At 36.4% G+C, this 16518-nt stretch overlaps 1 protein-coding gene across 1 annotated transcript in view; it reads right to left on the bottom strand.

The window, feature by feature from the left end:
• The window catches only part of SANBR (SANT and BTB domain regulator of CSR), a 64772-nt gene that overhangs the window by 6555 nt on the left and 41699 nt on the right, over positions 1 to 16518 (bottom strand). Inside the window, 8 exon segments of the mRNA XM_020985496.2 lie at positions 271 to 344; positions 507 to 535; positions 1100 to 1191; positions 2392 to 2491; positions 3497 to 3529; positions 4374 to 4473; positions 5168 to 5313; positions 7121 to 7273. Of these exon segments, the coding sequence (XP_020841155.1) occupies positions 271 to 344; positions 507 to 535; positions 1100 to 1191; positions 2392 to 2491; positions 3497 to 3529; positions 4374 to 4473; positions 5168 to 5313; positions 7121 to 7273 (727 nt within the window).

Here is a 16518-nt window from a genome sequence, read left to right as displayed (position 1 = left end):
GCTCTTAGCAATCTTTAGACTAAGAGATCTGCATTGGACCTGGCTTCACTGTTGCTGTCACCATCCCTTGGCAGCAGCATGATCTTAGAGGAAGTCACTTCAAATGCCCTAAAATCAGTCTCCTCATCTGCAAAATGAGGTGCTTGTCTAGATCACTGATAAGCGCTTCCAATGCTAAGTTTCTAAGAAACTCCTGTTTGTGAACATTAAAGAAAATACCCCTCTCTCTTATGTATATACAAATGTGTTAATCACATTAGTATGTCTTACCCTCTTCTCTCTGAGCATCCTGATTGAACCTCAATGACCTGGACGCATCCCATTTGTTCCTCTGTATACTCACACTATCGAAAAAAAGAAAAAAATCAGGTTCCATGCCTTTTTTATTTGAATGTGCGTCTGTGTGTATGTATACGTGTGTATGTATGTACGTGTATATTCATATACATATGCAGATTATAAAAAATACATGCACATATAAGAAAGGATGCAAAGGCTGTACTTACATGAATGGAGAGGCATCTCTGGAAGTTGACTAAAAACAAAACAAAACAAAACAAAAAAATGAAGACAACCCAATGATGATACTTAGGCCCAACTGTAACATATTTGCTGATTTAGCCGCAAATTAGTGTTAAAAATAATTATCTCTGATACATAAACTTAGTCTTAACCATACCAACATTTTCATACCTGTAACATTTACCCTGTGCGGAGGATGATTATGTCGCATGATAAACTACATACATCTTTGGAATTCCTGCTGTCATGGGGGAAACAGACTTGCTCTAGCCCATTTTACAAGGCTATTCCTGCCCTCCTCTGAAATACCTGAAGCATTTCCTGATCCCCCACTGCTAGTGCCTCCTCCCTCCAATGACTTCTTTCCTGTTTTACAGACAACTTATATATGGCCACATGTGCAAGCGGTCTTTCCCAATATCCCTGGGGCCTGAGCACAGTGTTTATGTTTATAGCAGGTGTCTAATGAATCCCTGATGTTTGACTGACCTGACTGTCCTCATGCCCTTTATTCAAATGATCTAAATGTTCAAGTGATCTAGACAACCACTAAATTAATCTTAAAACTTAAAATTACCTTATCTGATGATTTTTCTTTCTTTTGAACACATGGTGAAGACATCTGTTTTTTTGGCTGTTTGGTGAACTTCTTTGGCTTCTCTTTTTTTCCTGTAAATAAAAATGTTATTAAGTCATAAACTTGTTGTTAATCTGCTATTGTTGATTTCTGGTTATCCTGTGTCTTTTGGTTTTAGGACAATGGGAAGTGAAATCTTTCAGTAACCATGGTGCCACAGAATTTGCAACCACGAAGCACTGCCCGGAGAAGAATGATGCCAAAAGCTGGGCTTATTAGTATAATAAAAAGTGACACTCCCTAACTACATATAAGCTTGGTGCGATATCAAACTACCAAGGGAATATTTTAGAGAGCTAGATAAAATAGTAACAGACTTCATTTGAAAGAACAAAAAAGGTCTAGAAGCTCATAGGAAATAATGAAAACAGTAAGAATGAAGGAGGAACAGCACTTCCAGACCATGCATAATATTCTAAAGAAATGATAACTAAAACCAAATGGTACTGGTTGAAAACAAAAAAGTAAATCAAAAAAGCAAACTAGACAAGAGAGAATCAGAAACAATTTAACTCAATAACCCAGGGTTTAATAAGCCACAGAACACTAAGTTACATGGGTAACTTTATGAAACTAGAAAGCAGATTGTGAGAAATTAGGTTGAGACCATTACCTCTCATCCTATTCCATAATAAGCTCAAAAGGGATATAAATAAGCAGAATATTAAAGGTCACAGCATTAAAAAAAATTAGAAGAGAACTAGATCAGAGACCTTTTATCACCATGGCTGGATAGGAATTTCTTAACCAAACAAGGGCCAGAAATAATCATCAAAGATAAAAGATAAAAAGATAATTTTGGTTACATGAAAATGCAAAGCTTTTTCATGAACAAAATTAGTACAACTGGGATAAGAAGGGAAGCTGTCAAGTTGGAGAAAAAGTATCTATGTATAAAATATCTCTGATGGGGGTCTGATTTACAAGATGTAGAGAGAAAGAATACAAATATATGTGACCTCATTCTGAAAGGAGTACCCACCAAGATGCCATCAGAGATCCTTGGAAAAAAATGAAGGAAGGTTATTTGTGTATTTGTCACACAATCCATTTGCACTCTTAAAACCCTCCCTGACAGTAAGCTTTACCAGGCAAGGAAAATCTTCATTAAACTTTGTACCTTCCCTCATGCCAAGCAAAGTGCTTTGGACATAACGTTTAATAAAGGTTTGTCAAAGTAAATTTTAAAGGCAGCTGTGAATACTGATACTTGTTTTTAATATAGGTTATACCTTGCTTTTTAGTTACTTCTTCCTCATCCCCAACCTCATCTTCAGTAACTTCAGATCCAGTGGTATATTCATCCTCTTCTGAAAATAATGATTGTTGTTTCTGAATTAAAAAAAAAACTTGTGAAATAAAATTCTCTGCTTTTTAATTATAAAGAGATGATCTTGTTTCTAGCACATTGCTCTCAAAGCAGAAAATAGCATGAATTACAATGCAACATTTATTTTGGAAGAATACATCAAATGAGAATAAAGAAAGAGATATGGTCTTCAGCAATTGCTGGACCAGGAATTTCCATATTTAGGGCACAGGAATCACATCGTACATTTGTTTTCCCCCACAGTAACTGCTACAATCTAAAGAAAAAACAGATATCAAATAACTTTCTCTTAGGGGCAGCTAGTGGCAAAGTGGATAGAGCACTGGCCCTGGATTCAGGAGGACCTGAGTTCAAATCTGACCTCAGACACATAACACTTACTAGCTGTGTGACCCTGGGCAAGTCACTTAACCCCACTGCCTAGCCAAAAAAAAAAAAAAAAAGAAAAAGAAAAAGAAAAAAAAGAAATAGCTCTCTCTTGATTTGAGGGAGCTTTGATTCCAAACTGAAAGCCTAACTCTCTTATGTAAAAACCAAAATAATGATTCCTGGCATTAGAAGTCTCATATTTCCTGCAATATGGCCATTGATCACATGCTACCTCTTTGTTTTAGGCATTCCCTTTAGTTAGAGTCTGCTCTAGCTCTTCTAAACCTATATACTATTTTGGTGTGTAAACTATTACAAGTTTAAATGTTTTAAATTTAAAATATAGAAGATACTTTAAATTTCATTTAATTTTTAAAAAATGTTAATATAGTAATGATGAAAGGCTTAGAAAAGATGATGGTACCATTAAACCAGACATGTCAAACAGCATGGTGGATATCGCCACTCTAAGAAAATATTGCCAAGTACAATAAACACAAATTTCTCACTCTAACAGCTACAAATTAAGCTAAAAGATCAATTCACTAAAATTTCTGAAATAAAAATTGGCTAAGATTCAGTTAAATTCTTTTTTTCTTCTTCTAAGGAACTCAGGAAACATAAATATAGTCAATTACCAGTTGCAGAGTCCAATTTTTCAAGGATAAGAACTGTAAGGAAGGCAGAAAAACACCAAATTAATAGCTATACTTCTAACCTGATTATAGTACAATTTAAATTTTGTCTCCCCTATTGCAGAATTACAGAAAATGATTTAAACTTACAGACCCAGTTTACCCAAGAACACTCTAAGAATTTTATTATAAATTAAAGGATCAGGCTTTAAAATCATGCATGTTACCTAATTATTTGTTGAAATAAGCATATGAATAAGAAAATCTTTATAGTTTAAGCTTAGAATTATAGTATGGCTAAAGGTCCCCTGATTATTTGTATATATTTGAGGTCTGAATATGAATTCAGAAGTATGAGCAATGGGAGCCCATATGAAGCAGACAATTCAAAGTGGGGAAAAAAAGCTAATAATAGGGCATGACTAGAAAAAGGTAGAAGTCATGAGGATATGGTAAAATTATGAGGGGATGGAAGCTAGTGAAGGTCTTCATGGGACTTGCAGTCTTACTGGTATAGTGGTATAAAACATACAAAACTCTACATTAAAGCGTGTGTGTGTGTATGTGTGTGTGTGTAACAGATCAGGGTGGCTTCACTAGCTTAGTTTTTAGTTTGTAAAAATTAAAGGCACCCATGTACAAAAGGTTAAAAGAATCCAACATATAACAATTCACTTCTTATAAGTGAAAAGAACGTTTGTTTGTTTCTAACTTAACCAACAGAAAACCAAAGGATAGAATTACATTTTTCAAGTTCTAAAATTCTCAAATTTGGAAGAAAACATAGAAAAAAAATTTTAGAGTAAAATGAAGGTCAAACAACTTGCTATAGATTACATTATAAAAATCTGAACAAAGTATGAAAAAAGGATTCACTCACAGCATTGATCTCTCCAGTTTTGGGGCCCCAAGGTGTATTTGGCTCTAGCAGACCATCACAGTCTAGGCCCTTGTCATCAAACAAGCCAATTCCATAATCACTTTAAAGAAGATAGAATATTCTTGATATAACAGAAAACCCTGATAACTTTACATTTTATCAAATTTAAATTGAATAATTCTTTAAGTTTACTGGTGCTTCATATTTATGTGGGGTCATCTGCCTAACAATATAGGAGAAATACACTATTTCTTGAGTATAAAGTCTATCACCTCAAAGTTGTATTTTCTACTCAATTTAGTGATTTGCATAATAGGGGTTGCCCATTCTAAAGGACATTTAAATCCTCTTCCCCCTATGTCTGCCAGAGAGAAAAGTGGGCTATTGGGGTTGTTACTATTTTTGGAGCACCTTATAATTTTAGCAGCAGCAATTATATATTAAATTCTCTAATCCAGTTGTAATTTCAGTAAGATACTATTTCTGGAATGCTGACATTAACCAAGCTTCTTTCCTAGTGTTTTTAACTCAAGCATTTAAATAAAGGGCTTAAACAATTAAAAAAACACATACAAAAGACAATTCAAAGATTGGAGAACTTCGGGGGCAGCTAGGTGGAGCAGTGGATAGAGCACCGGCTCTGGATTCAGGAGGACCTGAGTTCAAATCTGGCCTCAGACACATAACACTTACTAGCTGTGTGACCCTGGGCAAGTCACTTAACCCCACTGCCTTAAAAAAAAAAGATAATAATAAAGATTGGAGAATTTCACCTTGGTGGAGTCTTTTCTTACCTAATTATGTCGTTAGGAAAAGGTACAACAATAACATCTCTGTGCATGAGGAGATCATCCAGTATTTTAGAAGATGAACAGGTTAGCAAATCCCCACCTTCACCTCGATCACATAAACCAATCATATGGTCCCTCACTTTACAACCCTGTTACATAAGAGACATCAGATCAGATTGTTACAGAAATGTCTGCTCTACAGATTACTGTTTGATTCCATCCCATGATGTGCCACTTCTTTGCAGAGGGTACATTACCTATTTGAATCAATGTATTTAGATTATACATTTGTCTCAAGAAATCACTTCACTCCTAACACTGTCCATAAAGCTGATAATTAGACTTGCCACAAAGCTTAATAATACAAGAAATAAAGCACTAAAATGGGACTAACAGAAGAACCAAAGAGTCAACCAAGAGGTAACGATTTTCACCATACAATGAAGAACATTATTTTTCTACAAATTACATGTCTACACAAAAGATATACAAAGTTAAAACAGAAAAAAACCCCCATAAACACAAAGTAATGAACTGATCATCATAATAAATCTCAGGAAAATAGACAATGCAGTAGTCATGAATTGATGATGCAACATCTTTGGGCTTGACAAAACAGTGCTAATTTGTTTAAAATTTTAAGGTAGTCTGATAAAAAAAAGCTATTTTCCCCACATATGGAATGAGAGAATCAGGAAATCGAGCAGTCCAACAGGTTATTCCTTTATCCCCAGACAGTCCTTCCTTGGAGATATTCTACATAAATAAAAAGGAAGTATGCCATGTATTGCTAGAACCATGGAATATGAAAACCGGAGGATTTAGGTTTGAATTCTGATTCTGTCACTTACTACGACTTTGGGTAAATCATTTAACCTCTCTATTTTCTCATTTGTAAAATGGGATGGCATACTGGATGAAAAACTAGCCTTGGGCTCAAGACCTAGCTCTGACATACTGGATGTGTGACCCTGGATAACTAATTTGGCTTCTCAGTCCTCTGAGCAGCTCTCTAAGTGGCCGAGAAGGTACCTTGGAAGGTCTGCACTGGTAGAGGAAGTTCCTTCTTGGGAAGCTTCCATAAAGAAACCACAGGCCTGGTTAAAAAGAAAGGCATTAATGTAACATTTATATTACTACTGAAGTTTATATTGATTGACACATTGTTCCCAGTCCTGCTTGTCAATCAGTAGTGGGGGAGGTGTCATCCAGGCCCCTGATATCTGTGACACAGTCGAGTCACCCCTTACCTATGACCTTTTTTGCCCCATGTGGAAACTGTCACTTTCTTAGTATCTTGGGGAGGAACTAAGATGCAAGAGCCCAACCTCTTTTGTTGGCACTGCCCCATCTGAATTGTCTTAATGACTTATAAAATAATAATGTAATATAAAAAATAACCTATAGAAGCTGGCCCCACTTTGAAGCCATAGCTGATCATCTGTGATCAGCCCATCAAAGTGTTGCTACCTTTATGTACTTATAACAAAACTCCTTTTAATTTTCATTGTCCTGAATTTTGCCTTGTTAATCAGGGTGAAAGCCCAAATGAAGAATTTTCCTTTCAAAACTACCTTCTTCATAGGGTTGTGGTGAGGATAAAATGAGATTATATGTGCTTTTTGTAAATCATAAGGTTTTAGACTTGCAAGTTATTATTATTGTTATTGACCAAGGAATTTGAAATTGGAGCATCATTTTGCAAGTTCTCATAAAGAGATCTTTAACATGAAAAACTGAATGTAAATTTTCCTAGTCAAGCAGGTAACTTTTACAACCTCATCAAATTTTTGATGAATCAGTAAGTTCTATCAATAAAAATCAAACACGATGAATCTGAATGAAAGCTCAAGTTTATCTGACCCAGAGTCCTCAATTTTATGACAAAAATTTTCACTTAGAATTAGTAAGTTTTCAAGTTTTGCTAAGGGAACAAAAGCCACATTGAAAATTTACCTTTGCAATCTGGGTAGGATCAAACCGAAGAACCTTCTGGTTACAGCAAGGATATATTCCAGTGCCAGAACAACTTGATGTATTCGACATACCAGGATAAATTACTGGTTCTGAGTGATACTGACAATGGGAAAACTCAGTGCAGAGAAAAGCCTAAATAACAAAGAAGACATACTAAGAATGTGTGTGTGTGTGTGTGTGTGTGTGTGTGTGTGTGTACATATATATATGTGTATGTACATATATATATATAAAATTACTTCAAAATAAGATTTTCATATTATCTTCAACATATAATAACTTAAAACTTCAATTCGCCAAACATGTCAAAAGTTTTCTAATGAAAACTGATTCAAGAATACCACTTAAAGTTTTATAGAATTATCCTAGACTTAGAGTAGGAAGGGACCCTTAGAGGTCACAGGATCATCTACCCAGAATTGGAAGAAATCTCAGAGACCATCTGGTTAAAATCATTTTACAGATGAGAAAAATGACTAGGGAAGCTGGGACTTGCCCAACATCATTCAGGCAGGAAGTGTCAAAGGTCATTTAGTCCAACCCCTTCATGTAATAGATGAAGAAACTAAGGCCCAAAGAGATAAGATGCCTCCCCCAGGATTGTCCTAGTAAAAATGGCAGAAAGAGGATTCAAACTCAAGTTCTCTGAGTTCATACCCAGTGCCCTTTCTGCTGTACCATTATGTGATATTATTTTTAAGAGTAGATAAATAATTCCAATATTAATGGAAACTATGGTATAAGTCTAAAATTAGATGAAAACACTCAAAATTGTTTAGAAGTATCATGCTAAGGTTTTCAGATGCACTTATAAATGGAAAAAGCTAAAAACTATAAAGAATCCCACTTTTAAAGCATTAATGATACTGAATAAGACATCAACACAGAATGGTCTGCTCTTCTGAATCATTCCTCCCCAAAGTTCTACTCTAATGCTTCATTACAGCATGGAGATGACTCTAGCTTCTTGAAGCCCATGCCAGCAGAGAATATGCTCTTATAGGCTCTACCATGCTGGAAAGGCTTTGAGTACAAGCCCAATCTAGGCTAGGTATTAAGTGACTCATTCTTTGAATGCAAAACCATGAAACAACAACAAAAGAGGAACAATACCCTTCCACTTCTGCAGTGATGGGAGAAGCAGAAAAAAGGGAAGAAGGTGCTAAGAACGGAAGCTTTTTGACTGTCTATAAACATTAAATGCTGTTTCTTTAATGAACAGTCAATCAACATACTATTACAGGACCTAAAGCATATTAATCTTTATGTTCTTGTGGTAAACAAAACCAGAAGATAAAAACATTGCAACTGAACAGGAGGAAGTTCACTGTTCTTTTGTGTGTTTCACAGATGTGCTTTTTAAAGCATTGCTGCTATTTCCCATACACCACTACCCTCCTCCCTCCCACCAAGAGCACTCTCTCTTAATGGTTACACAAAGAACGAAGAGATGAACCACATCTAATAGCACACACCTCACTCCTCACCTGTTAACTTTCACTCCTTATTATAAGGTCTGTTTTATTACCACTCCTTGCAATGATCTGAGTTCTGAAATTTTAAAATGCTATATTTCTTTATATCACTGTAGTTACGATGTATCTTGAGTTCTTGGTTCTGCTTACTTTGCTCTGCAGCAGTTCCTATCAGGCTTCTAAAATTTCTCTAAAATTCTTCATTTAGTTTTTTTTGCAACAGAATAATTCTATTACATTCATTTACCATAATCTGTTCCGCCATTCCCCAACATAAACACCTTCTGGCTTTTTCCCCCCGCCACAAAGAATGATGTTATGAATAAATAGTCTGTCAGTGTTGAACTGAATATGAGGTCTTTTTGTCACTGGCTTCCTTGGAGTATATGCCTTATACTGGGATTGCTGGATCAAAGGATATGAGTACTTTAGTGACATCATATAGTTTCCAATTGTTTTCCAGAATAGCTGAATCAATTCACAACTATGCCAACAAAGGATTAATGTGACAGTCCTTCCACAGCCCCCAGTACTATTTCTGTTTCTGGCAAAAGTTCATGTACTTTCATTTTCATTTCAATTATTAATGATTTATATCTATTTCACTGATTTCATCTGTATTTCTTCTGAAAACTGTTCACTATCCTTTGACCATTTACCTATAGGATAATGACTCTTGGCTTATATACTGTGTCAATCAATTCCAGTTAGTAGTTAAGGAGAAACTGAAGATAAATTTTACTCTGCTTTGCCCAGATAAGGGTACAGTAGTTCAAGAGATTCTTCACTTCCCCCATTAAAAAATGAAGAAAATACAACAGTTGGAAGAATATATGACACTGCTATCAAAAACTGACCTGGAAAACAGAACAGGGAAAAAAGATCATGTAAGACCTTTTGGACAAAATCTTGGACAGCCTATTCCAAAAAAATCATAAAAGAAAATTGCCCTGAAGTTTGGGACCAAAGGACAGAGTAAAGATTTATAGACAACAGGCACAACTGCACACGCCAAAAATAACACACTCAGAAATTTGGTTGCCAAGCTCCAGATCTCCCAGGTTAAAGAAAAAAAATTCTAAGTGACTAGGAGATTACACATGAACTATGAACAAGATAAGATTAGGATATAATATATCAAAAGACAGAGGAAATTGGTCAGTAACCAAGAATCGTAACTTATAAAATTGAATATATTCCCACAAAAGGAAAAAATGAATCATTAAAAGAAATGATGGCTGTCATGCATTCCTGTTGAGAAAAACAGTGGGACAGAGACTTTGAAAGTAAATACAACAGATAAAGAAAAGAAAGATTAAAAAAAAGTTTAATGGACTAATTTGTGTTCAAGTGCTTCTATCCTGAAAGGGGGGAGAAAAGTCTATCTCTAAGAGTTAATGAAGGAACAAAGAAGACAAGCTGTGTATGGACTGGGGCATTCATGGGCATTGGAAGAATAAGAGAAAACTGCTGTTTCTAATAACTGAAATGTAATAGCTCTAATATTTCTTTGAATTCTAATGTTTTATGATTTTTTTAGCTGTTTCTTCCATTCTTTTTTTTTTTAAACATTGCATCCATGACTATGTTAGGATTTTCTAGTTTCTGTGCTAGACTATCTATTCCACTTATCTCTTCATTCTGTTTATGGGGGCTTAACTGCTGAAGATCCTCCTTGCAGAGGAGCGGAGAACTCTAACTGAATGAGGGGAGACTGACAGGAAGGGCTGGTTTTTGGCTAGTGTGAACTGGGCCTATATTTTGCTTTAAGCTTTTTTTGACTGAAGGAGCCACTTATAGTCACTTCTCAGAACCCAGAATTCATACTAAGTTCTCATCTTCCTGGGGGGGGGGACCAGGCAGGTGTGTATAGAGAAGTCTTCATTGCCATGAACAATGGCAACAATGGGTGGTCAGATTGGGACAGATTTCTCTGGACATCTGCAGTTAATTTCAAGTATTCTTAAACTCCTTTGTTACTTGTATCTGGCTCTGTGAGAGTGGGAAGGGACTTAGATCATATCACAGTATTCTGGCCCAGGTCTTACTCAGGCTAGGTCCAGTAATTCAGTCTCAGGATTATGTTGCAATGAGGACCATGGACCATAAAATGCAATTAAAGCAACTTCACTTAAATAAAGATGCAATTCCTAAATTTAAAAAGGATGCTAACTTAAATAAAAGATCACTCCTTAACACCTTTACAGTTAACTGCAGCAATCAGGACCAGGAGGTCAGAAAAGCATTCCTTCAGAACAGGATAGTTAGAATTCTGCTAAAGCCTTTGAAACAAAGTCCTCATAGTCTTGCCCTTTAATGACAAGGGATCTAAATCAACGATGAGCATGAGAATGGCCTCTCCAAGCCCTTTAAAGGGAAACCAGCCCAGTCTACATAAAACAGGTGTCACTCCTACCACACATGGAATACTTGGTCATTTTGTCTTACAGTGCTTATGATAAACGTAAGCAAAAAGACTACTAATAAGACAGAGGCAGCATAGTACAATTTTTTAAAAGTCCTAGATTTGGAGTCATGCACCTCAGTTGAAACCCAACTCTATTACTTATTACCTGGATTAGTTTGGTCAAATCAGTGAAACTCTCTGGGTCTTGGTTTCCTCATTAGAGGAGGTTGGATTAGATGATTTTTAAAAGTGCTTGTATAAATGTTATATATAACAAATGGGGGGGAAAATGCCTAGCAATGTAGGAATTACATCAGATTAAGCTTTGATGAACAGTTAAACTATCAGCAAGTTAGAGCAAAGGTCAAAACCAACATCAAATTATAACAAAGGTTAAAGATAAGAACATTAGCAATTAACAAAACTGTCAACCTGACTGGTTACAATAAGCAGTTGACGTTTAAAAGTGAACATTTTAAACAGGGAAAATAATGGCCTTGATAAAGCAGTTGCCACAATGAGATAGCCAAAAGAGCCCAGAAAATGCCTTAAGCTACAAACACTTGTCCATTCTGCCAACCAGAGACCCAGCAGTTAAAATACAAACCCATTTGTAAAAGGCTACAGAATTAATGCAACTACAATAAGAGAAAGTGTTAACAAGAAAAAAAAAATCAAACCTTTGCATCAAATTTTTGACTCAAGTCAATATCCAAGATATACTGGAAATCAAGACAAATACATAAGACCAGGAGACATTCTCTAGTAGTTAGATGGTGAAAGGATATGAATAGTTCTCAAAAGAAAAATGCAAATGATAAACAACCATATGAAAAGCTTCTCCAAGTCACTAAAAAGAGAGTTCAAATTAAAAGCTTTATCTCACATACAGCAAATTGATAATAGATAGAAATAGAGAATGTTGGAGGGGCTGTGATTAAAAAAAAAGCATACATACTACTTTATATTACTATCCTTTACCCTTCTTTCACGTGAAGAGATGGCCCTTATCCTTACCAAGGCAAACCTTTCTACATATACAAGTGATCCCATTCCAACTATTCCATCTTCTCCAGCAGACTGCTCTCTCTCATTCCACTCATTCCCCCATTTATCTCCATTTTCTCCTTATCTATTAGCTTCTTTTCTACTGCCTACAAATATGGCCATGTCTTCCAAAACCTCAAAAACAAAACATAACTAAAAAAAAACCCTATTCATCCATCCATTCCTACTAGATAATTGTCTCATATGTTTTCTCCCTTTTGAGGTTAAACTACTTGAGAAGGCCTCAACTTCCTTTCTATTGAATCTCTTTTTTACCTCTATATAGTTTGGCTTCTGACTTCATGTAATCGAAACCACTCTGTCCAAAATTATCAATGATCTGTCAAATGAACTGTCCAGTCTAATGGCCTTGTGTGCTATTGTGACTTTTTTTAATTGTTAAAAATATGTTTAATCAGCCAAAATCTACCTTCTCAACCTCCCCCGACCAACAACCTTTCCTCAACTCCAATTGAGAATAGAAGAAAAACAAAACCAATTAAGAGTATGTATAGTCAATCAAAACAAATTTCTAATTTCATTTCATTATGACTTCTGAGTCCTCTCTACCAGGAGGTAGGTGGCATATTTCATCATTAATCCTCTGGAATCATGGTTAGTCATTACGCTGATAACAGCACTACAGCATTCCATCACACTTATATACCATACCTTTTTCAGTCACCTCCCAATTATGAGCACTCCTTTAGATTCTCATTCTTTGTTGCCTCAAACAGCTATAAATATTTTTGTATATCCTTAATTTGTTTTGCTTAAAACTAATCCCTCTCTTAATCTATCCTCCCTCTAATTTTTCCCTTACTTAACCCTATTTTCTTACTGAGTGAAATGTACTTCTGTATCAAACTGTGTGTATGTACATTCTTTCTTCTTCTGATCAGTTCAGATGAGAGTAAGGTAAAAACGTCAGCCATTTCCCCCACCCACTCTCCTTGTTAGTACTGATGTCCACTTGAACTCCCTGATTATGTGAGATAATTTTCCCATACCTTCCTTTCCCTCTATTCTTAAGATCATCAAGACAAGGGGCAGCTAGGTGGTGCAGTGGACAGAGCACTGGCCCTGGAGTCAGGAGGACCTGAGTTCAAATCCAGCCTCAGACACGTGATGCTTACTAGCTGTTTCACTTAGGCAAGTCACTTAACCCCGATTGTCTCACAAAAACAAAAGAAATCATCAAGACAAAAAAGGACCACTCCCAAGCCTTGTCTAAGTGGACACCTTCTAATGTGATAGGGTTCAGAGGGCTATATGTGAATGTAAGGGAATGGGAATATGTGCATGTAAGTAGTTGATCACTGTCTAGTCTTTTATCATGATTTACTCAAGTTCACCTTTTTATATTTCTCTTTGCTTCTGTGTTTGATTTTCAAAGTTTCGGCTCTGGTCTTTTCATCAGAAATTCTTGGAAGTCCTCTATTCCATTAAAGGTCCATTCTCCCTGGTATCACTGTATCAGTTTTGCTGGGTAATTCTTGGGTGTAAGTCCACATCCTTCACTATCTGGAATATTGTATTCCAAGCTCTCTGCTTCTTTATAGAGGTGGCTGCTAACTAAATCATGTTTGATCCCGACTTTGGCTCCTTGGTACCTAAATGCTTTCTTTCTGTCTGCTTGTAGTATTTTTTCTTTGACTTGAAAACTCTGAATTTTGACTATGACAGTCTTGGGAGTTTTCACTTTGTTTTTTTTCCCCCAGGAGGTGATTGGTGAATTCTTCTATTTTTTCATTTTTTTCCTCAAGCGCTCTCATTTCATTCATGAAAACATTTTTAATTCCTTTTTTAAAATTCCTGATTCGTTTCTTTCAGGAATTCTAGTTAAATTTTTGCCCAAACTGTTTCTCTGAAGCTTTGCTTGTAGATGTTTTGTAATAATTTTCTTCTTCGGGGTTTATATCTTGATCTTCCCTGCCACTGCAACAGCCCTTTCACTGGCATTCTTTTTTTGTTGCCCATCCTTCCAGGTTACTTCCTGACTTCGAACCTGATGTTAGGGCTAGGCTCTGCCACACCTCTGGAGGGAATACTTAGGTTGGTCCTGTTGCTGCTTTCTTGGGAACACTGGGTACGGTGGAAAGCTCTACTAGTTCAGAGTGACAGAATCATAGGCTTCCCTTTCAGTCTGGGATTCTTGCCTTGGTTATGCCTCTGCAGGCTGGGCTACATGTTAGAAAGGAGACTACACCTGGAGTCTAAGTCACATAGCTGCTGCTGCTGCTGGCTTCTGAATTTCCTTTTCTCCATAAGGAGGCCCAGGTTTCCCCTACCCAGAATGAACATGCCACCTCCAAGCACAGGTCCCCTTCTCAATGGTGACCCATAATTGGGCAGTGGGTGAGGACAAAGTTGTCAGTTTGTACTCATCCCTGCTGCAGTGCCCTGGAATGGGTCCAGGACCTCCTCCTGCATTAGGGCATGGTAATGCCCAGGCAATATGTGCTTCTGGCCTGACCCTGACCTCAGCATCAGCTGACCCCCCCTTTATATTTCCCTATGCTGAGCTAGGCTGGACAGATGACTTACTGTGACTTTTTCTAGATTTCCTCATCAGGATTTGGTCTGGTGCATTTCAGAGATCTGTTTGGAGCTATTTTGTGGAGGAGAGCTCACCCATCCTGTTTCTCTTCCTATCATATTGCTATTGTTCTGTCTCTAAGGCCTTTTTTCAATCTTCATCCTTCTTGACCTCTCCACAGCCTATGAAACTGTCAAACATACTTTCCTGCTTGAGAACCTCTTCTCTACAGGTTTCCATGACACTTCTCCATCCTAGATCTCCTCTTACTTACCTGATCATTCTTGTATGACTGTTCTTTCCTTGTCTTTGCTGGATCTTTATCCAGATTCTATTCATTAAAAGTGAATGTTCCCTAAGGTTCTGTCAGGGTTCTTCTTCTCTTTTCCTTCTACATTATTTCACTTGGGGACCTCATTAGTTCTCATACTGTCAATTATCATTTCTATGCTGATGGACCTCAGATCTACTTATCCAGCCCTAACCTCTCTCCAAATTTCCAGAATCTCTCCAACTGTCTATTAGACATCTTCAACTGGATGTATGGCCTACTACTGAGGAGAATGAAGCTAGCAGATCTCTTGAGCTCATGAAATGAGCTATAAATGCTGACTCAGTATCAGCATTAAATCTGCCCTTAATATGGTTAGCCCTTGGGAGGGCAACTACCAGGCTGGCTGCCTGGAGGACTGAACCAGTATTGGTTAGGAATGGAGCAGGCCAAAGTTTTTGTGTATCAGCTCAAGAATAGCTTCTGAATTTCCAGCTTGGGTATGACAGAGAGACTTACCTCGATAAAACATAACTCATAAAAACAAATAAGATAAAAACTGCATTGCCTTAACACATCTAGTTGGAGGAGACCTTTTAAGACTATATTTGTATTTCCCTTTATCAAATAATAATAATCAACAAGCAATAAACACAGTCTGGTACCGGCTAAGAAACAGAAGGGTGGATCAGTGGAACAGAGCAGACATAAAATACACAGTAGGAGATGATTATAGTAACCTTGTATTTGATAAACGTAAATATGTAAGTTTTGGGGATAAGAATAAACTATTTGGTAAAAAGTGTTGGGAAAACTGAAAAGCTGTCTGGCAGAAATTGGGTATAGCTCAACATCTTATATCATTTACCAAGACAAGGTCAAAATGAATGAATGACTTAGATATAAAGGGAGATATCATAAGATATCTAGAAGAACATGGAACATCTTATCTAACAGACTTAGGAATACAAGAATTTATAAATAAACAGGAGATAGAAAGCATTATGAGAAGTAAAATAGATAATTTTGATTACATTAAACAGCTTTTGTACAAATGAAACTAATGTAGCCAAGATTGAAAAGAAAGCAGAAAATTGGGGAAAAAATTTTATAGACAGTTTCTCAGATAAAGGCCTCATATCTCAAATATACAGAGAACTTTGTCAAATTTATAAGAATATGAGTCATTCCCCAACTGATAAATGGTCAAAGGATAAGAAGCAGTTTTTCAGCGAAGAAGTATATATATATATATTTACAGATAGATATAGATAGTCATATGAAAATGCTCTAAATCATTATTGATTAGAGAAATGCAAATTAAAACAACTTTACTATCAGACTGGCTGAAATGATAGAAGGGGAAAATGACAAATGTTGGAGGGGAAGTGAAAAAATTGGGACACTAATACACTATTGGTGGAACTATGAATTGATCCAACCATTTTGGAAAGCAGCCTGGAATTCTGCCCAAAGAGTCATAAAACTGTATAATCTTTGACCCAGCAATACCACTAAGGTCTGTTTCCCAAGGTGATCAGGGAAAAAGGAAAAGAACCTATATGTTCTAAAATATTTATAGCAGCTCTCTTTGTGATGTCAAAGAACTGGAAATTGAGATGATGCCCATCAACTGGG

This window comes from Phascolarctos cinereus, unplaced genomic scaffold (genome assembly GCF_003287225.1).
Source record: "Phascolarctos cinereus isolate Bilbo 61053 unplaced genomic scaffold, phaCin_HiC Scaffold_2;HRSCAF=192, whole genome shotgun sequence".
In the NCBI taxonomy this organism is placed as follows: Eukaryota; Metazoa; Chordata; class Mammalia; order Diprotodontia; family Phascolarctidae; genus Phascolarctos; species Phascolarctos cinereus.
Note: the sequence above shows the minus strand (reverse complement) of the source record. Positions and strands in the feature narration are given on the sequence as shown.